This window comes from Mobula birostris, chromosome 2 (genome assembly GCF_030028105.1).
Source record: "Mobula birostris isolate sMobBir1 chromosome 2, sMobBir1.hap1, whole genome shotgun sequence".
In the NCBI taxonomy this organism is placed as follows: Eukaryota; Metazoa; Chordata; class Chondrichthyes; order Myliobatiformes; family Myliobatidae; genus Mobula; species Mobula birostris.
Genome location: NC_092371.1, coordinates 187,243,457 through 187,270,789, shown reverse-complemented (window position 1 = coordinate 187,270,789; position 27,333 = coordinate 187,243,457). Strand labels below are relative to the sequence as shown.

The 27,333-nt window shown below is 38.2% G+C and overlaps 1 protein-coding gene across 3 annotated transcripts in view; it reads right to left on the bottom strand.

Annotated features, from left to right (window-relative positions):
- Positions 1 to 613: 613 nt before the first annotated feature.
- The window catches only part of LOC140193959 (lysophospholipid acyltransferase 2-like), a 185,304-nt gene continuing 158,584 nt past the window's right edge, over positions 614 to 27,333 (bottom strand). For all 3 annotated transcript variants that reach the window (XM_072251188.1, XM_072251190.1, XM_072251189.1), the window contains 8 exons: positions 25,352 to 25,535; positions 18,384 to 18,576; positions 14,629 to 14,732; positions 14,070 to 14,134; positions 13,023 to 13,155; positions 11,253 to 11,404; positions 9,422 to 9,626; positions 614 to 3,013 (listed from right to left, as the gene is read on the bottom strand). In XM_072251188.1, the coding sequence (XP_072107289.1) occupies positions 9,446 to 9,626; positions 11,253 to 11,404; positions 13,023 to 13,155; positions 14,070 to 14,134; positions 14,629 to 14,732; positions 18,384 to 18,576; positions 25,352 to 25,535 (1,012 nt within the window). In that variant the 3' untranslated portion in view covers positions 614 to 3,013; positions 9,422 to 9,445. The remainder of the gene's footprint in view (positions 3,014 to 9,421; positions 9,627 to 11,252; positions 11,405 to 13,022; positions 13,156 to 14,069; positions 14,135 to 14,628; positions 14,733 to 18,383; positions 18,577 to 25,351; positions 25,536 to 27,333) is intronic.

Below are 27,333 nucleotides of genomic sequence, written 5' to 3'. Positions count from 1 at the left end.
TTCTAATTTGTTTTGTATTTCACTTAAAGACATACTGTAATTTGTTACTCAGTTAAATGCTACATTTGTTTTTTTAAAAAAATACATTTTTAACTATTTCCATGAAACTTCATCTCATTAGAGCAGCCACTTAATTGGGCTAAAATATACTGGTCACAATTTGTTCCAATTAACTGGAATCTACTGTATTTTATAGAAAACTCACTTTGCCATAATTATCATCAGCCATAACTACATTATGATTTCTAACAATATTATTCCAATAAATCTGCCCATTCTGTTCTTTCCTAGCTTGTATTGTTTCTCACACATACCAATTAAAAATCCATTTGGGAGTTAAGGTGTTATGGCACACAATCCATTGAGTAGCACAAGTTTCTTATAAACTCTACAATTCTATAAATAACACCAGTGAGAATAAAAAAAATGCTCCCCATGTTATCAGTATAATGGATCTAGAAGATTTTGACAATCATTCGGCAAGACTATACAACTCTGAAAGCAAGCTAACATCCCTCATTCAGTATGCATCCATCTCTTCCAACAGCTATCCATTAGATAAAATTAAATCAGGCTCCCAAATTATTTTGCAGAAACAAATTCTTAGCAATTATTTTAATCAAATTTTGATCTCACAAATTAAACATTACATATGATTATACAATCACTTCAACAATCACTTAACAGCTGGCATTATGTATCAAAACAATCAAATATAGTTTCTACAAAAGGTGAAGAAGAATCTCTGAAATGACATCAGTGCAGCTCTTTAAGAGTAATCTTTTTCCCTGCAAATTACAGGTAGAAAATACTTTACATATTTTGATAAACAAAAAATAGTTCAAAATATTGTATTATAATTTTGCTACAAGAATTAAAAATAGACAACATTGTGAGAATTGGAAAGGCATATTTTGGTGATTTCTATTCTGTTTAATCTTGTAAGGTTTTGAAAGCCCACAGCCACTGAACACTTTTTCATAATGGGAAAATAAACTAATTTATGTTCAATGTAGCATTAATAGAAAAATAAAATTGTTTGCAAAGTTAGTATTAAGAGGAATTTCCCCTTATGTAAAACATTTTGGAAGCCAATCCAAATTCATTTATAGTGGTTAAATTCAGAAACAAATCACAACAGGTTGAACAGCTGATGTTTAAAAATCTATAAAAACATCTAATATTTCATTTTTTCACATTAAAAGTTTTTTTCAACCATTCTCCTGAAATGAATTGCACTAGGATAAATTTTAATACAATTCATCACTGTGCAGATAATACAAATTTAATTAAACGTTTCCACATTGTAAACTTGATACAGCTAATATACCATTAATTACAGTGCAATGTTACAAATACATGGAATAAAAATGCTATCATCACTCTACTTTAAATATTCTAATATTCATATCAACCATGGATAAATGGCCATGCCCAGAATTGTTGAAACTGAGGTTGATTAAAAAGAACAAAACCATAGTCTTAAATTAAGCTTAGCCTTCTGGAAACTAAAATTATAATGAGCATTGAACATTTAATCATTTTTATTTTATTTATTTAGAGATACAGGTGGAATGGGCCCCTCAAGCCCTTCAAGCCATGCTGCCTAGCAACACCTGACAACCCCTACTTAACCCTAACCTACACTGGACAACTTATAAAGACCAATTAATCTACCTGGTATGTCTTTGGACTGTGGGAGGAAACCAGAGCACCCAGAGAAAACCCATGCATTCCACAGGGAGGACATAGAAAGACTCCTTACAGAGGACACCAGAAGTGAACTCCGATACCCCAAGCTGTAATAGTGCTGCGCTAACCGCTACACTACCGTGGCCCCCACATACAACTAACAAGATTTATGACAGATGTGATTTTCTTGTCTTTCTTCACAGAAAAAGATAATTGTTGTTATGATTTGCTACATACCAATCTCATTCCATTCTTTGAATCTGTCATTTAAAAATTTAGACAGCAGTTGTATAGAAAAATTTAGTGTAAAGGTGGTTAAGGATTTGAATAAAAATTATACTTAAGAGGTTATTTAAATAAAACAACGTACAACATGAATGCATTTTAAATCAATTATTGCTATATTTTTCAGATGAGTCAAATTATTTTATTTTTTCTCCAAATAGCAATAATATTCTTATTTAGAGCCTGATAAATTGGAAGTTTTATTTGAAGTATAAATATATTGTGCTTGGTATTTATTCACATTAAAAATTTGTAAACATCGCTGATTTTACAGTGGACACCCTCAAAGAATGATTAAGAATATTTTGTTACAACCATGCACCACCTTTGTTAAATGACCAGTTGTTGATCGCAGGAGCCTCAAAATTTTCATGATCTTTAGTAGCATAAGCTCCAGTTTTAGCATGATTAACACTGGTACAATTTCAAGTACTTCTACAGTTCCTTATTGATTAACTATAAAACTATTTCTATTTCTTTTAAAAGCTTCAAATTTGACACATAGAAATTCAAGTTAGAAAAAAAATTAGTGCCCAATATCTACATATAAACCACTCTACTCAAAACAGAAAAAAAAATCCAAAACTGAATGCAGTCTATCATTAGGATTGGCATCGTGGTCATTCATACTTTTTGCTACAAACAAGATATTATCCCAATTCGAGTGACTACAGAAAAAAATTCAGAACTCTTGCACTAAAATTCTGAAAACAATAATTTATAACTTACATATTACCAACCATCTTAAAGCATAAAAATAAGTATTCAGTGTTTCAAAATGTAGATGATCATGTTTGAGGTTTTCAGAATATCCTTTCTTTCTCTGTCTACAAGTGAGTAGTATGGAAATAACTATTTCCTGTGTAGAAAACAAGAGGTTCCCCTCTCAATATCATAAGTCTTTGTTGTTCACATCTGTCATTTATGGTTGCATTGTTGCTAGAAAATTAGAAGTTCTGAAATCAGCCCTTCAGATGAATCTCCAGGAAGTCAAAGGTCAAATTTATCCCCTGCAGATCTTGCATTAGTAGTGTATCTGCAATTGAAATGAAGCACAGGATAACACTTAACTACAGGTTTCTGAAGCTATTTCATTGACAGCACAAACAGCGGTTAGACTAGTGACATGAGAATTCCACTGTACGTCTACAATTGCACAACATGGGAATACCACTTTATTCAGGGCTCAAATGACGAGGAAATTTGGATACATGAACAAATGAGATAATCACCAGAATCAGCTTTGCCTCAATTTTTAAATGGGAATAACTTTAGCTGAACTCCAGTCTTCAGAATCAGAATCAGGTTTATCATCACCGGCATGTGTCGTGAAATTTGTTAACTTAGGAGCAGCAGTTCAATGCAATACATAATATATAAGAAAAATAACTAAGCAAATCAATTACAGTGTATGTATATTGAAAAGATTAAAAATTGTGCAAAACATTAATATATATTTATAATATTAATAATATATAACACACAAAGACTGGAGTTCAGCTAACATTATTTCCATTTAAAAATTGAGGCAAAGCAAATTTTGGTAATTACCCCATTTGTTCATGTATCCACACCTTTCCTAGTCAAGAGAAAAATAGTTGGAGATGAACTGTAAACACTTCAAATGCCAAACCACAAATAAACCAGCCAAAATTAAGTAGATGTAATCAATATAGATCTCAGTAAAGCCATTGTACAACTCATCATCAGGTTAATAAATACAGTTAGATGTCTTAAATTAAAAGAGAATTTCAAACTGGATTAAACAGTGCCAATGAGCAAGAAATGAGGATATGGGTTTTAGAACGGCGGGAAACAGATAGTGGTGATATCTCAAGCTTTGGATATAGACCAATTATGAACAATGTATCTCAATGAGTTGATATAAACCTAGAAGGGAAAGAAGTCGGTGAAAGGGATTGATGGGATTGTTCTGAGACCAACGTAGACTTGATAGACCAATGGCCTTCTCCTCCTTTGTAGAAGATATGTAAACATCTGAATCATAACACAGGAGAACAAATTGGCATACCAGTGAAAGACACACAAAATTCTTACTGCAAATTTCATCACAATTGAGTTAGCATTCAGAGTTTAATGCTGTTTGTGGGTCTAACATAAACAAATGCAGAGTCTTGGGGAGAGGTTAACAACAGTTAGTTTGAGTCAGCATTGATCAAATACACTTAAAGTGGAGGTGGCTTGAGGTTTCCTAAAGGTTAGTGATAGTCATTCCACAAAAATAATAAGGAATCAGCCTTATTTCTGTGATACATCCTTTGAGGTCTCTGTGGATGAGAGACATTTCCCTCTCACAGGTGGGAAGGAGGCAGGAAGCTTGTTCAAGGATATGGAAAATCACAGCCAGAATCTAGATCTTGCACCGTAAGTATTTTAATGTCCTCAGTGCCAAGGACCATGAACCATCTTCTTTCTTCCCTACATGCGGCATAGGTCCATGTCATGTGCAGTTCACTTCAATGCACCCCCTGAAGCAAATACATTTTCACTTCCAGAACTTCATGTATGCTACCACAATTTCATATATTCATAAGAACACTGCATCTAGTTACAGCATATTGTCCTTCTTTAACCATGCAGACACACTGGAACAACAACAATGTTCCTCCAACGTTATATGATGATATGGCCAAAGAGAGCAGGAGTCTTACAGAGATCAAGTCCTGATCCAACAGATCATAGAGGAGAGAGTACCTTCTACAGTTGGAGCTTATTTCAGAAGCCACTGCTGCAGGTAATGTTGACCATGTAAGATGACTATATTCTCTGCCTAGTTTTCCTCCCCACTCATTGCAGTTCCTTTCACTACATAAGCTTTCTTCAATTCTACACCCAGTGGTCACTTCATTAGGTATATGAGGTACCTAACAAAGTAGACACCAAGTGTATGTTTGAGCCTTCTGCAGCCCATCCATTTCAAGACTTGATGTGTTGTACATTCAGAAATACTCTTCTGCACCACTGTTGTAACTTTGCCATCTTCATCATGGATGATGCTGAGGCATGTCTAGTCCGGTGGTAAATATACACAAATTCCATCATCCGAGCTCCTGATAGGTTTAGGACTAAGCAATCAGGTTTCTGCTGTCCTACCTTGTGTAAAATCATATTCCAGTTTTATTTTGAGCAGACATTCATCTTTGTTAAAACTCTTATTCTTTAGTCTTATTTCAAAAGCTTCCTTCACGAGGCGGTCCTAAAAAACCATTGGTGCAGCACAGTAGTTTTATGCCGTCAAAATCAATCCTGTGGTTATTCTGTATGCTATGTTCTGCTACCGCTGATTTCTCCAGGTGACCAAACTGGATACACCTCTGATGTTCCTGACGTGGGTTTCCACTGTGCACCCCTTCTGGCCGACATACACTGCTCCACATTCACAGGGAATCCTCTGATTTCCTTCTTCTGAAGTCAATAATCAGATCTTTGGTCTTGCTGACATTAAGAGGCTGTTGTTATGGCACCACTCAGCCAGATTTTCAACCTCCCTCCTACATGCTCATTCATCACCACCCGTGATTTGGACTATGACAGTGGTGTCATCAACAAACTTGAATATGGCATTGGAGCTGGGCTTAGCAACACAGTCGTAAGTGTACAGATATAAAGCAAGGGGCACATAGCCTTGTGTGCACCTGTGCTAATGAAGACCATGAACGAAATGTCGTTGCCAATCCAAACTGACAGGGGTCTGCAAGTGAGGCAATTCAGGATTCTCTTGCACAAGGAGGCATTGAGGCTCAGGTCTTGGAGCTTACTGATTAGTTTTGAGGGGATGACGGTATTGAATGTTGAGCTGTAGTCAATAAAGAGCATCCTGATGTATGCATCTTTGCTGTCCAGTTGTTCCAGAGTTGGTGAAGAGCCAATCTCAGGAAGGATTGATATGTTTCATCACCAACCTCTCAGAACACTCATCATAAGACCACAAGGTATAGGAGCAGAATTAGGCCATTTGGCCCATGGAATCTGCTCCACCATTTTCCTCTTGGATGATCCAGTTTTCCTCTCAGCCACTGTGGATGTAAGTGCTACTGGGTGATGGTCATTAAGGCAGGTCACCACATTGTTCTCAGGCACTGGTATAACTGAAGCCTGCTTGAAGCAGGATAGTACCACACACTGGCGACGTGAGAAGTTAAAAATCTCAGTGAACACTCCAGCCACTTGATCAGCACAGGTCTTTAGTACATGACCTGGTACCCCATTTGGGCCGGATGCTTTTTGTGGGTTCATCCTTCTGAAAACTGCTTGTATGTTGGCTTCAGAGACTGAAATCATAGGATTATCAGGGGTTGTGGGAGTTTGTGATGGTTCCCCCATGTTGTGACAGTCAAAGTGAGCATAGAAGTCATTGAGCTCACCTGGAAGCCCACAGAATTGCTGCTCACTGGATGCTTCTTTTTTGTCTTTTTTGCACCATTCTCTGTAAATTCTAGAGACTTGTGAGTGAAAATCTCAGGAAATCAACAGTTTCTGAGATAATCAAACAATCCCATCTGGGACCAAAAACTATTCCAAGCTCAAAGGTAATTAGATCACTTTTCTTCCCAATTCTGATGTATGGTCTGAACAACAACTGAAGCTCTTGACCATGTTTGCATGCCTTCATGCATTATGTTACTGTCAGAATCAGATTTATTATCACCGGCATGTGTCGTGAAATTTGATTGATGATCACATGATTGACTGTTTAAATATTTGTATTAACGAGCAGGTGTACAGGCATACCTAATAAAGTGGCCACTGAGTTCAATTTCCAACTCCACCATCCTCCTGAATCCTGTGATTCTCTCTTTATGACTAATTCTAATACTGGTCAGGTCTGAGATTTGCTTTAATTTGATTGTCTTTTAGAAGTAGCATCGGCACATAATGTCAGCATGGATAAAATGGCTGCCGTCAAGAATGGTTGACCAGGAGTATTAAGTCATGCACAAGTTCAACTACAAAAGGCTTAGTCAAGGCTTTCTACAGCAAAACCTAAAGAGCAACATTAATGTAAACGTGCAGGTGGCATTGGAGGCAGTCATTAGTCTTACTTGAAGCAGAGCTTGATAGGTTTTTAATTAGAAAGGGCAATGAAAATTATGAGGAGATGAAGGGAGAATGGCATTGAGAGGGAAAATAAATCAGCCATGATCAAATGGCAGAGAAGACTCAAAGGGCTGAATAGTCGAATTCTGTTCCTTTGTCTTACGGTCCTAATGCTGGGAATGTTGGCCTCAGATGGATGCTGACATTTAGTTTGCTTATCCTTCAAATGGACTTGCATGGATGGCAAGCAGCACAGGATATCCTCCAGTGCCCCAAGTTGCTTTGTTGAGGGAAATCCAAGTCTAAGCAGCATCTGAGGGTTGGATGACACTACATGATGGACCATGATTCTTGTGCCAGCTTTGAGGCATTGATATTCAAACACCCTTCTCCTTTGAAGGTCAAAGGTTGTGCTGGTGCATTAAATGTGATGCTGAATTTCATAATTGATTATCTGCCTTCACGAGGGGTGGCTCACTGGATGTAGAAAGTGGTTCACATTTTAGCTTGCCCACAGAAGGCAAAAAGTGGTTGTAGACGGGTCATATTCTGCATGGAGGTCAGTCACCAGTGGTGTGCCTCAGGGATTTGTTCTGGGACCCCTTCTCTTTGTAAATTTTATAAATGACCTGGATGAAGAAGTGGAGGGATGAGTTAGTAAATTTGCTGATGACACAAAGGTTGAAGATGTTGTGGATAGCGTGGAGGGCTGTCAGAGGTTATAGGAGGACACTGATATAATGCAAAACTGGGCTGAGAAGTGGCAAATAAAGTTCAACCCAGATAAGTGTGAGGTGGTTCATTTTGGTAGGTCAAATATGATGACTGAATATAGCATTAATGGTAAAACTCTTGGCAGTGTGGAGGATCAGAGGGATCTTGGGGTCCGAGTCCACAGGACACTCAAGGCTGCTGTGTCGATTGACTCTGTGGTTAAGAAAGCATACGATGCATTGGCCTTCACCAATTGCAGGATTGAGTTTAGGAGCCGAGAGGTAATGTTGAAGCTACATAGGACCCTGGTCAGACCCCACTTGGGAGTACTGTGCTCAGTTCTGGTCGCTTCACTACAGGAAGGATGTGGAAACCATAGAAAGGGTGCAGAGGAGATTTACAAGGATGGTGCCTGGATTGGGGAGCATGCCTTATGAAAACAGGTTGAGTGAACTTGGCCTTTTCTCCTTGGTGTGACGGAGGATGAGAGGTGACCTGATAGAGGTGTATAAGATGATGAGAGGCATTGATCGTGTGGATAGTCAGAGGCTTTTTCTCATGGCTGAAATGGTTAGCATGAGAGGGCACAGTTTTAAGGTGCTTGGAAGTAGGTACAGAGGAGATATCAGGGGTAAGTTTTTTTTTTAAACTCAGACATTGATGAGTGCGTGGAATGGGCTGCTGGCAACAGTGGTGGAGGCGGATACGATAGGGTCTTTTAAGAGACTCCTGGACAGGTATACGGAGCTCAGAAAAATAGAGGGCTATGGGTAACCTCAAGTAATTTCTCAGGTAAGGACATGTTCAGCACAGCTTTGTGGGCCGAAGGGCCTGTATTGTGCTGTAAGTTTTCTATGTTTCTATGATATTAAACAGTGGAAAAATGAAAGGGAAATTATACTTCAGAAATGCACTCGGCCATGAAAACTGCTATAAAATACAAATCTTAATTAATATGAACTATCTTGCAAACTTTGCTGTGAAACTCAGCAGTGCAGACTGAAATCCCTTATTTCAAACTGTATTCTTTCAAAATTTCCTAAATGAGTGCAGGAAGTAGTTACCTTTAGTAAAATGAACTATATAACCAAGGCTGTCAAACATGGCTTTATTTCCCTATAAGCAATGTACAAAAATATCTTCATTTGTGTCATGTGATATATGAAATATTAGTACAAGTGCCCGTCATATTAACTCACAAGTTTGGCAGGATTGAAGACAGTTGTGTGATATCACCATTACATGAGAATCAAGTTAATTTTTCACAAATCTCTATTTTGGGATTGGCCAAGAATAAGGTGTCCTTAACGCGCTCTGATATTTCATCATCTCCAGGATCAGATACGATTTTGCTTTGTTTCAAAGATCCTAATTGGCTGAACGTGGCTTTATTTCGCAAAATGTCATGGTTCTTAATAAACTTATTTAATACAACTTCTCAAAAGCAATATTTTAATTGACAAGAAATCAAATCATCTCTGGACTGGGTCATACCTCCGATAAAAGAATTCTAACCAGCTGACGTATAATGTGGCTGAAGATTTGTTAATTTCAATCTGTCTGCTTCTGTTTGGCATTTTAAAAATATGTAATTTAAGTATAATTTGCACAAACTCTCATTAAATAATTCACACTTGTTAAAAACAGTAAAGAATTTATTTGCAGTCCTAACCTCCTATTCAAATGCACTTGGTGTTCACGATGGTCTTGGTATCTGGTCCAAGTTGTTGTTCAAAGCAGAATAATTGTTCGAGGTCAATCGTTCTACCAGTGATTTCTGTTTTGAATGGTTCTGTTCATTTTCCTTTCGTCTTGGTTTAATTGGCAATACCAATATGACCAACAGAGGAACGACATGGAAACAATAATACCAAGAACTAGGAAAGAAAATAATTCAATGTTAGACAAACATAAAATGATAGAATTGCAAATAAATGAATAAACAGTTAATTCACCTGAAGTTAAAAATATTTTTGGCATCCAGCAGCATGAAAGAAAAATATATTTCATGGTAACAGAGATGAGCGTCAAAAAGAGATAATATGAAATAACAAATGCATCTGATTAAGAATACTTGGGTCTTAATTGAAAACAAACAACTTAAAAAAAATTATCAGGTCCTGATGGAAGTCTTGGCCCGAGATGTCGACTGTTTACTCTTTTCCATTGATGCTGCCCGGTCTGCTGAGTTCCTCCAGTATTTTGTGAGAGTTGCTCTGGATTTCCAGCATCTGCAGATTTTCTCCTATTGAAGGTACTAGATTAGGTTCTCATGTAAAATAGAATTTCTGCCAGTGGTGCATGCACCAACTGAAAATGCATTTCATCATCAGCAACACCACTCATGCCTAGACTTCCTATCTTTTAAAAAAATCTTTCCTTGATGGAAACCTGGAGGAATTTAATCAAGATAGTTGGAAATTATTTTCTACAGGTAGCAAATTTTAAATGATCAAAAGTGTTAGAACCATTCACTGATCATCTTCAGACAGAGAGAATCTGCTTGGCTTTTTGGAGCTTCTTTGCAGAGGATTAGTAGAAAATGACAATTCAGCCTTGGAACTGCTGCTGGTACATGTAAAGAGAGCTGTGTTCTGATTTCTACACTCAGGTAGCTCAGAGTTCAATTTGTGCTCCATGTAATTTGTGCATAAAATTCTCATATTCATGCTGTTTATAAACACATTAGGAGAATTACACCAAAAATTATGTAGCAGAAATTCTGTTTCCCTTTTTATCATGCTCACATATCTCATATATGATTGATCTATCACTGAACTGAAGTACTTGCTTTTCCAATCAAATACCATGGGTGTTCTAAATCGGCATCACTGCACAATATGGTGCAACAGCACTAGTTTGCATATATTGCTTGTGTATTAATTTAGGAATGAATTTTAGTTTCTGGTTACTTCCTGGTCCTTTTGCTCCCAGAAGATTAAACTGTTTTGCTCAGTAGATGGCAATATGATTCTCAACTGTTTCCTCTTCACACCCACTCCACCGAACTCCAAAGTAATGCATTAGAATTTTTAATATCTATTGTACGATCTCGCAGGCATAATTAGATTGACCACTTTTCATCTTGTAAAAGTAGGGTATTGGTTACGAGTCAAGAGGAAGTGTTCAAACCCAGTACCCACACCCAAATATTGATTGCATTACAATTAAATCTTATTCACCATAGTATATGATAGCATAATAGATCTAGTTTGTATATCGCATCAGAATGCCTTTGCGTCATTTTATATATTGAACTCACAATCAGCTGGAAGATATGGATTTGATTAATAAAACTGTCCAATTCCTGCAGGTATTTTGCTTGCATCAGAAATAACAAAAACTAATATTGATAAAAACTTATTAATGTGGGTGGCAATATTATTCTCAAGATCTTTTAAAAGGCATATCTAGCAAGAAAAAGTTTTTTCTTGTAGCAAGAAAGTATTTTTCCCCATTTCACTAAAAAACTACCAGAAGATAATCAGATATTTTCAGCTTACCGGTAAAATTTTAGGGATGGCTCCACTGAGAGCAAAACAAATGGCGCAACTGTGTAGCTTATTGCTATCATGGTTGCAATCCAGGTGAAAATGTCATAAAATAATTTGAACGCTGGTGTCCTAATAAAAGAGTTTCTAAAGTTGTTTCTAATCTGAAAAAGAAACACACCAAGGCAGTTAATACTCTGACAAAACTTGCTTTGGAAGTAATCTAGTTTGTTACACTCATCCGCTAAGGATTTCTTAGTAATTCACTAATCAGAAAAGCATGGGAGCTGTAGCTGCATCTCAGCAGTGGGGAGAAATGACTCTGTTTTACCCACTGAGCACCCAATATATGCTTATTCTGCAAAGAACAATTGTGACTTTCCATCTGAATAGCTACCAGAAATTCTGACATCATTTGATTGTTTTGAAGGCTAAAACAAGGAGCTGATTATTGGTTTCGGGAGAAGGAAACCAGAGGTCCATTAGCCAATCTTCATTAGAAGATTAGATGTGGAGAGGGATAACACCTTTAAATTCCTAGGTGTTATTATTTCGGAGGACCTGTCCTGGGCCCAGCACACAAGTGCCATTACAAACAAAGCATGGAAGTTCCTCAACTTCCTTAGAAGTTTGCAGAGATTCAGAATGATATCTAAAACTTTGACAAACTTCTATGGATGTATAGTGGACAGTATATTCGCTGACTGCATCACAGCCAGGCGTGGAAACGCCAATGCCCTTGAACAGAAAATGCTACAAAAAGAATTGGATATGGGCCAGTCCATCACAGGTAAAGACCTCCCAATTATTGAGCACATCTACATGAAACGCTGTCGCAGGAAAACAGCATCCATCGTCAGGGACCCCCACTACCCAGGACATGCTCTCTTCTTGGTGCTGCCATCAGGAAGAAGTTACAGGAGCCTCAAGACTCACAACACCAGGCTCAGGACCAGCTACTACCCCTCAACCATCAGGCTCTTGAACCAAAGGGAATAACTTCACTTGCCCCATCACTGAAATGTTCCCACAACTAAAGGACTCATTTTCAAGGACTCTTCATCTCATGTTATTGATATTTATTGTTTATCTAATTATTATTTTTATTTCTTATTTTTCTATTTGTGTAGTTTGTTGTCTTCTGCACTCTGGTTGGTTTTTCGTTGGTTCTGTTATGGTTATTATTCTGAAGATTTACTGACAATGCCCAGAAGAAAATGAATCTCAGGGTTGTATCAGATGACATGCATGTACTTTGATAATAAAATTAACTTTGAAAATCCAGTACCTTTGGATAAATTAAATCTAAAAATATTTCTAAATTCTATTGCTTTCTGCTATTTATAGACAGATGTTGCTTTTATCAGGTCAAAGAATGACCAAAAATTATTTTTAAATGTTGCTTTGCTACCGTTACACCATATTGAAAAGGCGTAAAATGTACTGAAGGCCCATACTGTGTTTTTCTTGTCCATGTTGGTTATCTAGAGATTACTGTCTATGCTTAGATAGGGTACATTTATCAACCAACTATACAGATCATGACAAAGATTATTCTGAAACTGTCAATTACATATGTAAATGGAGGCAATGAATTGAATTTGACAATGTATCAAAATGCAATTTCTATAAGAAAATGTATCACACACTTGGCTGCCTCACAAAACAGTGCAAATTTAAGCACTTAAATAAATTTTTGTCAAGGCAAGGGAGAACATACAAGAATGTAAACTATACTGTTACGAAGGTTATATGAAAGGAGAAATCCAAATGATGACTTACTGCGCGAGCTGCTAATGTTATTGGTATTGCTGTAAGAAACGTCATGTAATAGCCTGGGTACACTCCATGCCACATTGCAGAGAGGATAAAAGTTGCTACTGTTGGATGATAATGGCAGCGGTCATAGCAAACTCTGAAAGGGAAAGGCACAGTTTAAAATTCATGAGCTTTCATAAACAACTTCCTTAACTCTATTAGACCAATATCCCCAAAACATCAATTCCTTGCCGAGCTTCTTTCCACAGGGATCAAACTTATACTTTTCACATTATTCTTATAAAAATTAGTATTAATTAATTGATCTCAAATCACAGTCTCAAATTGTACTTGAGTTGGTCTGCGTCTTGATTATACCTCCCATGTTAGTCTTAAAGTTGCATTTCTCCTTTATAGCCACATGACTTTCCATGTCCTGGAGGTTTCTAGTATGCTATCACACAGCTCTTTTGTTGTCTCTAAATGGCTCTGACATTGTGATACTGCAATAGGCAGGCACAGAAGTCCTTAAAGCACACTGCAGATATCTGTCAATTCTCTGAAAGTTGGCTCGTCATCAATGCATACCTGGCCTTTAAGGATCAAAGTATTTTTACTGATATGATAACCTTGGTTACAGATTTCAGACTTTGGACTGTACCATTCACATTTGCCAAATACTTAAGTAAAACTATTCTAAGAATCAATTAATATTTTCTGAATGTTACAGAAGTTGGTGATCTGATGTAAACTGGGGTATTCAAACAATTATTTGATGACAAATTAGGCTCAATGTTCACAAAACAAGCCTTCAACAAGATTTGCACCTTACAATTGCAATCATGAGGATACAACATAACCTATATTCTTTTAATATACAAATTCCAAATCACAAAACCTAAAGACAACTCTATCTTAACTGCAAGCAAGAGAAAATCTGCAGATGCTGTTAATCCAAGCAACACACACACACACACAATACTGGAGGAACTCAGCAGGTCAGGCAGCATCTATGGAAAAGAGTACAGTTGACAGCAATAAGGTTAAGAAAAAGTCAAACCAGATTTTTACCTTTTAAACCAGCGAGCTGTTTGTATGTTCCAGTTATCAATGAACATTTTAAAACTTGTTGCTGACTGCAAAAAGTAAGCATTGAAAAAAAAGTTACATTATCTGAAATTACTTTCACTTGAAGTAGGTTAATAAAAGGCAAGAAAGCTCCAAAGCACTGTGGGAAGTGGAGGTAGAGATTATATTTGTTTAAGATAATATCTCAAAGTCTGGAGCAGATAATCTGGTTCTTTTAGAACACACAAAATCTACACAAAATCTAAGCTAATTATAAGAATCAAATACAAACGTAGAACAGTGTGAAAAGTAGAAGCTTAACTTTCTGTCACAGAAGAAAACAAGTTGAGTGCAAAGGACTGCATAAATCATTTTTTGCCATCTATACAAACTTTTCAGATTTAGATTTTATCCTCATCCTGTGCTTGAATATCTTAGTAAAATGTAAAGATCCCAGTGGATACAGTCTCAAGGAAACAAGCATTGCATTTCTTAGAGAAACTAGAATTGGGGATGGTGTCACGTAAGTGTAGTTGTCATCAAGTTAAAGAAAAATTCTCACCTCAATGTTCACAATATTTAAATTTGAAATCAAGTCCCAACGTGCATTGCCTTGCTCATCATAACCATTGAAGCCAAATCCTGCAGCATTGTTGATAGCGTCAGCTATTGAAAATAAAATTTAATACAATAATGATAAATTTTTAAATACATGAGTGTAGTTATTAGGTTTTTTTCACTGTTTACTCACAAATATTCACAATTACTTCTGTGAGATAAAGTTCCCCTGAAGTTAGAATTCTATGCCCTGTAGTTTTTGATTTCCCAACGGAGCGAAAAAAACTGAGTTCTGTTATTGCTTTTCCCTTGTCCTGATGAAATAAAATTATCTGTAGGGAAGGAATGCTTAAATTTTTTTTTGCTGTAACACAGCACATGTGACAATAATAAACCAATCACCAAATGTAAATACAAAAGTGGACACTAAGAGACAATTGATTTTGACCTTTCAAGCAGACATCAGGATTCAAAGACAGTTATTTAAATATTTGATAACTACAGCTCTCACATTGCTGTGTGTTATCACCTACCACCACAGGAATAATGAAAGCAAAATTAAACAAATCAGCCCATCCAACATGTTGAACAAGCCCAAGACTCCCCACGTTTGCCCTGATCCCACATGGTTCTCCAGCTTCTGACCCATCTCTATTCACGCTACTTCTGAATTCATAGTGCACTCAAGATCTTTTTCCTCAGAATTTTACCAACCAGAAGTGCTGTTGATAAAGCTTCCTGAGTCTCATCTACTGTTCTCTACCTTCAGTCCTATCAAATCAATCATAAATGCTTCAATCAAAAAAAACTTGACTCCTATAACCATACAAAATACTCCTTCACTGAAACCACTCCTTTACACTTCAGTTTATTGTTCCTTCCAGATAAATACTTAGATTTTTGGTTTCTTGCTCTTTACAGTACCTAAATAAACCCAAATCATAGCTACTACAACTCTAACAAAAGGAAAATCATCCTTCTAGCTTCTCCAGATTATCTCATTGAAGCTGAAAGAATTCTTAAGATTCTGCAGATTTGAGTTTTTCCCTGGCTGGAAGATATAGAACCAGAGTATCACAGTTGCGAAATGAGGGGTTAGCCAGGACATCAACACGGAGATAGCGGTAATAACGGTAAGATCTTGGACCATATAGGAAACTGAAATTTGGGATGGAAAATGTTGTTTAAAGACAAGGTACAGAGTATGGTGCTGTAAGGAAACAAATAAGGGAAGGGATACAAGAATATGGCAAATGCACCCACACATGCATGCAGAGCAATGCATTACCTTTCTTGCAACTAGAATTCCTGACAAAGTTACACCTGTATCATTGTATATTGCTAATGTATGTCACCAACTCCTGAAAACAACAGCAGCATCCACCTTGCCCTCAAATTTACTTGGTCCAACTCTGACACCTCCCTTCCTTTTCTTGATCAGAATCAGAATCAGGTTTATTATCACTGGTGTGTGTCGTGAAATTTGTTAACTTAGCAGCAACAGTTCAATGCAATACATAATATAGAAGAGGAAAAAATAAGTAAATCATTTACAGCATACATATATTGAATAGGTTAAAAGTTGTGCAAAAAACAGGAATAATATATATTAAAAACATGAGGTAGTGCTCACAGGTTCAATGTCCATTTAGGAATCGGATGGCAGAGGGGAAGAAGCTGTTCCTGAATTACTACGTGCGCCTTCAGGCTTCTGTACCTCCTACCTGATGGTAACAGTGAGAAAGGGCTTGCCTTGGCTGATGGGGTTCCTTAATAATGGATGCTGCCTTTCTGAGACACCACTCCTTGAAGATGTCCTGGGTACTTTGTAGGCTAGTACCCAAGATGGAGCTGACTAAATATACAATCCTCTGCAGCTTCTTTCGATCCTGTGCAGTAGTGTCCCCCCTACCACCCCATACCAGACAGTGATGCAGCCTATCAGAATGCTCTCCATGGTACACCTATGGATGCTTGTATCTGTTAACATGCCAAATCTCTTCAAGCTCCTAATGAAGTATAGCTACTCTGTCTCCATCTCTGAAGACAAACTATCTACCAATATCTTTTACAAACCTACTGACTCAGTTATCTTGACTTCTTCTTCCCACTGTGCCACTTGTAAAGATGCTATTCCATTCTCTCAGTTCTTTTGTCTCCTTTGCATCTGTTCTCAGGATGAGAATTTCCATTCTGGAATATCCTCCTTTTACAACAAACGGGTTTTCCCTTCCACCATCGTTGATGCTGCCCTCGATTCTTATCTTCTCTATTTTCCACAATCTGCCCTCACCAATTCTCCCACTGACATAACAGGGATAGTGCTCCCCATGTCCTTACATACCACCCCACAAGCCACTGTATCCAGCACATCATCTTCTGCAATGCCCGCCATTTCCAACGGGATCTAGGCACATCTTTCTTTCTCCCTCGCACCATACTTTCCATAGGGATCGCCCCTATGTGACTCCCTTGTCCACTCATCCCTCCTTACTGATAACCTTGCTGGCACTTAACCTCTGCAAGCATATCAAGTGCTACATCTGTCCCTACACTTCCACCTTCACCATCATTCAGGTCCCCAAAGAGTCCTTCCAGGCAAGCTGATACTTCACCTGCGAGTCTGTCGGGGTTAGCTATTCTATCCAGTGCTCCCGACAGAGACTGAGGGACCGCTTCGTCGAGCACCTTGTTCCATGTGCAACAAAAGGCAGGATTTCCCAGTGGCCACCCACTTCAATTCAACTTCCCATTCTGACATGTCAATCCATCGCCTCATCTACTACCACAACGAGGCACACTCAGATTGTAAAAGCAACACCTTATGTTTCAGCTGGGTAGCATCCAACCTGATGGCATGAGTATCTTTTTTCTATTTCTACTCCTTCCCCTTCTCTTTTTTTCATTCCCCATTCTGGTTTCCAAATCCTCCCTCTTCTCCTAACCTGCCTATCACCTCCCTCTGGTGTCCCCCATCCCCCCACTCACACTCCTCCTCTTTCATCCATGGCCAACTGTCCTCCCCTATCAGATGCCATCTTCTTCAGCCCTTTACCTCTTCCCCTATCATCTCCCTGCTTCTAACTTCATCCACCCTCTCCCACCCATCTTCCCCCCCCCACCCCACCTGGCTCCACCTATCAGCTGCCAGCTTGTACTCCTCCCCTCCCCCACCTTCAAGTGCAATACCCCTTCTTTTCCAGTTCCGATGAAGGGTCTTAGCTCGAAACGTTGACTGATTATTCCCCTCCATAGATATTGCCTGACTTGCTGACTTCCTCCAGCATTTTGTGTATGATGCTGAAGATTTCCAGTATCTGCAGAACCTCTTGTGTTTATGATCAATTGAGTTTATTTTTAAGTAGCTAAAAATACCAGTACAGGAATTTGTAATTGCTCATGATATTACCAAACTACTTTTTTCTCTCACAATCTTGTAACAGGGTTCCACTTTATTTATTGTAAATATGCATTCAATCACAGCTCAGCTTTTAAGTATACAGTTTCTTTATTCACTCATTACAACTGATATCAATCTCAAGTATAGGGATTATACATGAACTCAGATGATGAAAAATACAAATTGAATCAAATTCATGTTTTGAACCACTTGAACTTACCATTGTACTTGTTGAGAAATGAAAACATCCATTAACATGCAATTCCAAGGCATTTGACAAGTAGAAATTAGAAAGTTTCAAATGTTTATAACACTATGTCAATGCTTCTGCTTTAGTCAGAAAGCATTTGAATACTCACCAAGACTCCAAGCAAAGTAGTATTTTGGCCGGGCAGCCATTAATGAAAAATAAAGGTAGAACACTCGGCTAAGCAAGCTAGCTGTCATCACAAATGTTTCATCAATATTGTATGCAACAGGGAACATATTTGTGACCGTCAGGTGAAAAGCCAAAGAAATCCCGCAAACGAGAAGCTTACACAGTACAGCTGGCTGAAAAGCAAGCAGAAGGAATTTAAACATTAAAATGTTATGAAACTAAAATAACAAATACCTCAGGTTTACTGAAAATATTTTCCCGGTTCATCATTCATGCTTACTATATTTCTTGTTATAGACCATAAGACAAAGGAGCAGAAGTAGGCCATTTGGCCCATCGAGTCTGCTCTGCCATTTTATCATGAGCTGATCCATTTTCTCCTATTTAGTCCCACTCCCCTGCCTTCTCACCATAACCTTTGATGCCCTGGCTACTCAGATACCTATCAATCTCTGCCTTAAATACACCCAATGACTTGGCCTCCACTGCTGCCCGTGGCAACAAATTCCATAGATTCACCACCCTCTGACTAAAAAAATTTCTTCGCATTTCTGTTCTGAAAGGGCGCCCTCCAATCCCTAAGTCATGCCCTCTCGTACTAGACTCCCCCATCATGGGAAACAACTTTGCCACATCCACTCTGTCCATGCCTTTTAACATTCGAAATGTTTCTATGAGGTCTCCCCTCATTTTTCTAAACTCCAAGGAATACAGTCCAAGAGTGGACAAACGTTCCTCATATGTTAACCCTCTCATTCCTGGAATCATTCTAGTGAATCTTCTCTGTACCCTCTCCAACGTCAGCACATCTTTTCTTAAATAAGGAGACCAAAACTGCCCACAGTACTCCAAATGAGGTCTCACCAGCGCCTTATAGAGCCTCAACATCACATCCCTGCTCCTATACTCTATTCCTCTAGAAATGAATGCCAACATTGCATTCGCCTTCTTCACTACTGACTCAACCTGGAGGTTAACTTTAAGGGTATCCTGTATGAGGACTCCCAAGTCCCGTTGCATCTCAGAACTTTGAATTCTTTCCCCATTTAAATAATAGTCTGCCCGTTTATTTTTTCTGCCAAAGTGCATAACCATACACTTTCCAACATTGTATTTCATTTGCCACTTCTCTGCTCATTCTTCCAATCTATCCAAGTCTCTCTGCAGACTCTCCGTTTCCTCAGCACTACTGGCCCCTCCACCTATCTTCGTATCATCAGCAAACTTAGCCACAAAGCCATCTATTCCATAATCTAAATCGTTGATGTACAATGTAAAAAGAAGCGGCCCCAACACTGATCTCTGCGGAACACCACTGGTAACCGGCAGCCAACCAGAATAGGATCCCTTTATTCCCACTCTCTGTTTCCTGCCAATCAGCCAACGCTCTATCCACGTATGTAACTTTCCTGTAATTCCATGGGCTCTTATCTTGTTAAGTAGCCTCATGTGTGGCACCTTGACAAAGGCCTTCTGAAAATCCAAATATACAACATCCACTGCATCTCCCTTGTCTAGCCTACTGGTAATTTCCTAAAAAAATTGTAATAGGTTTGTCAGGCAGGATTTTCCTTTAAGGAATCCATGCTGAGTTCTGCCTATCTTGTCATGTGCCTCCAGGTACTCTATAACCTCATCTTATAATATGTAACTTATAATTAAAAGTCGTTGACTTCAAAATATTTCATAATTCTTCTGAACTACTGTATTGCCAATGTGCATGAATGTTGCTGAATTCAACCTACTGGCAAGTAAAGGAAGTGGTAAGATTGTTTAGAATGGAAACAAGTACAGGGGGAAAATGCAAAAACTGGGCAACAAAACTCCTTGTAGAATTTTCTTTCTATTTCTGCACAAAGAAGACTTACCAACATTTATAGACACAGGAGACTGCAGATACTGGAATCTGGAACAACACACAAGACAACAAAGGAATGGAGCAGGTCAGACAGCTGAGGTCTACACCTGAAATGTGGACTCTCCTTTCCTTCCGCAGATGCTGTCTGACCTGCTGAGTGGCTCTGCTGCTTTGTGCAATACTTACCAATATTTGTTTGATTGAAAATAATAATTTTGTCTTTTTTTGTATACTATCTTCCTTGCTGCAAGATTATTGTGAAAGCACTCAAGAAAAACTCTTAACTGTTTGTGCAGTACCACATGATGGTTACACTACGGAAGGAGTCTTGCCAGCTCTGTACAAGCATAACCTGGCTGATCCCATTCATCCTTCCTCTATTACTGTAATTTTTCTGTTTCAATACATCTGTGCATCTCCATTACCACCATCTCTGATGTATTCCAGACCCCGTCCACTTGTAAAATAAGTTTTTCCCTTATGTCACTTCTGATTCATTTCACCAATTATCTCCATTCTGTTACTCCTTGTTCTTAAATTCACCACCAATGGGAAGAGTTAGTCTATATGCACTGTCCATACTCATTATGCTTTTAAATACCTCTTTTAATACCCTTCATAACCCTCTGTTCTACTGAGAACTGTTGAGTGTGATTAAAGTCACTGGAGAGACACTATAGAAGTCTTTATTCATCACAACAAGCTGGTATCATTCTGGCGACACACAGTAGAGACTCACAAGCTCAAAAGTACATCACATTTTTATACCCTTAAGATCAGCAGCAACATCAGGTGATTTGATACAATTTCAATCATTAAGATGACATAGTTCACTTCAATATTTTGCTTTGACAATGCTTCCTTTGAATTATATATCTACAGTGAGAGACACCTCTGACTGATGAAACACCTTTCAAAGTAATTCACACAAATAACTAAAAGTTTCTGAAGACAGAGAGTCAGATACCCAAAATTTATGCTGTTAGGGCTGTCTCTGAATACACAAGTGCATAAAAAGCTCTTGATTACCTAATCTTGCGACCATGTTTGATACACTAAGTGACAATATCTGCCTGGTCTGCCAGCTTGAATTCAAGTCTCTGTGGTGACTTGGCCCATGTTACCTGGTTTGTTTTAGCATTTGACTCATGCATATGCAAACATCTCATGTCCACTACTTTGCAAACTACATCTCGTAGTCTCTAAGCTTTTTACTTCAGTGTACTACTTGCAATTTACCATAAAAACTGAAAACTGGTTCTTGCTTGAATTATTATCTACTATATTCACATAACTTCAGAATACTCTCTAAAAAGAACAGCACCAGCTTTTCTAGTTTATTCCCACGAAGAAACCATTAAACACAAAATCATTTTAGTCCATTTCTTTTGTACCCGCTTCAAAGCCTTCACACTTTTTCTAATGTGTGGTGCCCATAACAAGGTAGAATCCTCTATTTGCTGCCTAAATAGTGTTTATTGAAAGTTCAGCCTGACTTTTTTGGCTTTGTACTCTACCGTTCTCTTTACTGAGGTCAGGATCGCATGTACATTATTTTAGACCATACTGCATGGGAGCAGAATTAGGCCAATTGGCCCATCGAGCCTGCTCCACCATTCAATCATGCCTGGCCCTTTTTTCCCCTCCTGAACCCCATTCTTCAGCCTTCTTCCAGTAACCTTTGATGCCATGTCCAATCAACCTCTGCCTTAAATACACCCAATGACCTGGCCTCCAAAGCTGCCTGTGATAACAAATTCCACAAATTCACCACCCTCTGGCTAAAGAAATTTCTCCAAATCTCTGTTTTAAATGGACGCCCCTCTATCCTGAGGCTATGCCCTCTTGTCCTAGACTCTCCCACCATGGGAAATATCCTTTCCACATCTACTCTGTCCAGGCCTTTCAACATTCGAAAGATTTCAATGAGATCCCTCCCTCATCCTTCAAAATTCCAGTGAATACAGACCCAGAGCTATCAAAGGTTCCTCATACGAAAACCATTTCATTCCCGGAATCATCCCTGTAAACCACCTCTGGAATGTCTCTAATGCCAGCATATCTTTTCTTAGATAAGGAGTCCAAAACTGCTCACAATACTCAAGGTCAGGCCTCACCAGTGCCTTGTAAAGCCTCAGCATCACATCCTTGCTCTTGTATTCAAGAACTCTTGAAATGAAAGCTAACTTTACATTTGCCATCCTCACCACCAGCTCTACCTGCAAGTTAACCTTCAGAGTGTTCTACACAAGGACTCATATGTCACTTTGCATCTCAGATTTTTGGATTTTATCTCCGTTTAGAAAACAGTCTGCACATTTATTTGTACTACTAAAGTGTATGACCATGCTTTTTCCAACATTGTATTTCATTAGCCACATTCTTGCCCATTCTTTTAATCTGTCTGTCCTTCTGCAGCGTACCTTTTTCCTCAATACTACCTGCTCCTCCACCAACCTTCATATCATCTGCAAATTTGGCAACAAAGCCATCTATTCCATTATCTAAATCATTGTTATCCAGCATGAAAAGAAGCGGTCCCAACACCAACCCCTGCGGAACATCACTACTCACTGGCAGCCAACCAGAAAAGAATCCTTTTATTCCCACTTGCTGCCTCCTACCAAATCAGTCAATGTCCTAACCACGCCAGTAACTTTCCTTTAATACCATGGGCTCTTAACTTAGTAAATAGCCTCATGTATGGCACCTTGTCAAAGGCCTTCTGAAAATCCAAATATACAACATCCACCCCATACTCTTTACTATCCTTCGTGTAATCTCCTGAAAGAATTTGAATAGGTTTGTCAAGCAAGATTTTCTCTGAAGGAAACCATGCTGAATTTGCCCCATTTTGTCCTGTGTCACCATCATCTATAATATCATCCTTAACAATTGACTTCAACATCTCACCAGCCATTGAGGTCAGGCTAACTGGTTTATAATTTCCTTTCTGCTGCCTTCCTCCTTTCTTAAAGAGTGGAGTGACATTTGCAATCCTCATGATTTTTTAAAGGTCCGTGCTAATGGCTCCACAATCTCCAATGCTACCTCTTTCAGAACCCTAGTGTGCAGTTCAACTGATCCAGGTGACTTATGTACCCTTAGGTCTTTCAGCTTTTTGAGCACCTCCTCTCTTGTAATAGTAACTGCACTCACTTTTGTTCCTTCATACACTACAATGTCTGGCACACTGTTAGTGTCTTCCACAGTGAAGACTGATGCAAAATATTCATTAGTTCATCTGCCATCTCCTTGCCCCTTATTTCTCCAGCCTCTTTTTCTAGCAGTCCTATATCTACTCTCATTTCTCTTTTATTTTTATCTACTTGAGAAAGCTTTAACTGTCCACTTTGATATTGTTTGCTAGCTTGTTTTCATATTTCATCTTTTCCCTTCTTATGATTCTTTTAGTTTCTCTCTGTAGGTTTTTAAAAACTTCCCAATCCTCCATCTTCCCATTAATTTTTGCTTTGTTGTATGCCCTCTCTTTTGTTTTGACATTAGCTTTGACTTCCCTTGTCAGCCATGGTGTACTGTTTTGCCACTTGACTATTTCTTTGTTTTTGGAATTCATCTGTCCTGCACCTTCCTCATTTTTCCAAGAAGCTCACGCCATTGCTGCTCTGCTGTCATCCCTGCCAGCATCTCCTTCCAATTTATTTTGGCCAACTCCTCTCTCATACCACTGTAATTTCCTTTACTCCATGAAAAAAAAACTGCTACATCAGACTTTCCTTTCTCCCTATCAAATTTCAAGTTGAACTCAATCATGTTGTAATCACTGGCTCCTAAGAGCTCTTTTACCTTAAGCTCCCTCATTGCCACTGGTTCATTACATAACACCCAATTGAGTTTTGCTGATTCCCTAGTAGGCTCAATGACAATCTGCTCTAAAAAGCCATCTTGTAGGCATTCAACAAATTCATTTTCTTGAGATCCAATACCAACCTGGTTTTCCCCAATTGATCTGCATGTTAAAATCTCCCATGGCCATCATAACATTGCCCATTTGACACACCTTTTCTATTTCCTGTTTTAAACATTTAAGATACCTGGTCTGTTATGTAGCAGTTTATCAAATCTTTTTGAAGTATACATCAACCCTTCCGGTATTTCATCACAAAATTGTAAATAAATAATCGGGTTCGATTAACTTTTAACAAATCCTGCAGGCTTTCACAGATTGACTCACAGTTTTAGTCTGTGAGTGATTATCATTTCCAGAACATTCCTCACAACCAAGGTTAAACTGACAAGTTTGTAGCTATTGGGTTGAACATTCCAGCTGTGCTCCTTACCATTACCCCCTGCCATCTGTTCAAAATAATGCTTTCATTCCCTTCTGAAACTTCTGCAGTCATTTTCTTAGGTGTCAGTACCCTGTGGTCTGCTTGCAGAATATCATTCACCACAGTTCACAGCTAACATAGGCAGGTCACATCTGTATAATAACTTTTCTATGTAGCAGCAGCTCAAATTTCATGTCATTTTGGTTTCTTCTGGGATCCAAAAACAATTAAATTAGCTTCAAAGCAGAATTTCATCAAGGCGATCGCCAATGTTTCCGATGCCTTTAAATTCAAGCACAGATTACTGTGTTGCCTCTTGGCCATGAAAGATCCTCAGTGCTTAGATGTTGAAAATTATGACAAATTATTCAATTAGCTCAGTTTTAAAATGTCTGGTAATTTAAATTCAAAATTAACTAAGTGGGGATTGACAATTCAGTCTAAGTCAGACCTAATTCTTAATGACTTAAAATTTGTCTTAAACTTTTGGTAATCACTAGGTTACTATTAACTGCAGTAAAACAAACTAGTATGATGACAGGAAAACTGGGAAATAATGTGAAATAGTACTTATTTGCAATTTTTAATATAATTGCAAGGCATGTCACTTCCCCAAAACATTGTTAACCATAGTGCTGCTTTTGGAGGTTATCAACTGAAGAATTAATTTAGACTAAGTTATATTCTGTGGTCTATAACACACAACATTAAATGTCAAATTAATTCAATAGATCCCTATATTTCAAAATAGCTTAACTCCAGGTTTAAGCAAGATTGCCATTGAGAAAAAAATCTCACCACAGGTGAAGGTTCTACATTATCATATTGTTCATCCCCTTTTCCATTTACTGCAGTACTCTTCCTGTGCAACGTTCTGCCTTCAATGAAAGCAATGTAGTCTTTATATGTGTAGAAGGGTCCAGCTAGGATAGCCATGAAATTACAGTTGTAGCTTAAATATTCCAATAGACTTGGCATGGTCCTGAAAGTCAAATCACAGAAAAGATTAATTGCAGCAAGCACATCATTCGCAATACTTCTAACAACCTTGGTATCAGGTGGATTAATATTTTTTGTGACTTCAGATGAATAAAAATAATTCCCAAAAAAAAGTGAGTGGAAAGGAAACATCAGTAAAATCTCCTGCTTAAGAATTACTGTACAAAATGTATTAAGAATGCAAAGTCTTCACTATTATGTTTCATTAAAATGTTAAATATTTTAAATTATAATTTCAGTGCTAATCTCCTTGTGCCACATGAAGTGAGCTTTGCGATTTATGGACAGACAGACTAATCTGAAATAATCAGGGACAGCTAAGCCAGCAGAATTTGCTTAAAGGCCAAATGATAATCATTCCTGTGGTGAGAAAATATAAAACAAAAGAATAACAGGAGCGTGCAATGAAGTAAACATGACAATCGAGGGGAAGAAATATGTATTGATTGGACAAATACATTTTCATGGAGTTTATTCAGGTCATTTTCCTGGAAGAATACGTACTTCAACTGACCGATGTGTGTTCTATAATGCGAAGATTAGTGACTTTATGATAAAGGATCCTTTGGGCAGTGCTCTATTGATAGAATTTCAAGTTGAGTTCTCTGATGACATTGAGCCCGATGCTTAAGTGATGCCAAGGACACTGGTATGAAGGAAAACTACCTGAAGTGTCTGGGAAATCATATTAAAATCTAGCACAGAGAGTAATAATAGACATTTGGAAAAATACATGAAAGTTTGCCAAGTTGTACCCCATTGAGAAATATATGGCTAAAAGGACAGCATTTGATTAAATAAAGGAAACAGGCAGCTGTCTGACAGTCAAACTTACTGAGAGGGAAATCAATTTTACAAATTTATCAGAGATTGAACTGTGGAGGTAGAGTTACAAACCATTGAAACTAGGGAAGTTAAAGTCCCCCACTATAACAACCCTGTTCTTCCTCCTTTCCACAATCTGTCAACATATCTGTTCCTCTACCTCTTGGTGGCTATTGGATGGGGGGGGGGGGTTTAGCATAAACCCATCAGCCCCTTTCTTATTTTCGAACTCCATCCAAATTGCCTCTGTGAATGTGCCCTTTCTGAATACTGCTGTGATATTCTTCCTTATCAGTGCCACCTCTTCCCTCCCTCCAGCATTATGTCTAATACAACCAAACCCATGAACACAGAACTGGCATTCCCATCCCTCACACAACCAAGTCTCTGTAATTCCATGTTCAGCTCCAAGCTCTAAGTTAATCTTCCTTACCTGTCATACTCCTCGTGCTGAAATAAAATCATTCAGCCCATCAGTCCCACCATATTTATTAGCCTGTCCTTTACAGTCCTTGCTTTCAATCTTACTTGTCATACTATCTTTCTTTCCCTCAACTCTACCAATTCTCACCCTGTTGCTGTAGTTTCCATCCCACTGTCATTCTAGTTTGACTTCCCCTAAGTAGCACTAGCAAGCCTCCCGGTTCTATTGGACGAATTACAACATACGGATGTAAGGGTTATTTATTTATTCGCAGCTGCTGTCCATGCCTGACATACAGTATTGTGCAAAAGTATTAGGCACCCTAGACATTTTACATAAATTTAGTTTTAGATGTTCTATGTTTATCTTCTGGATTGGTGTGTTAGTAGAAAAGGGCAAATTTTAGATTTCCAAACATCCATTTTGCAAAAAAATTATATAGAATATTTTGTATTCTGTTAAAGTAGCACATTAAGTAATAGACACAAAATGCTGGAGGAACTCAGCAGGTCAGGCAGCATCAATGGAAAAA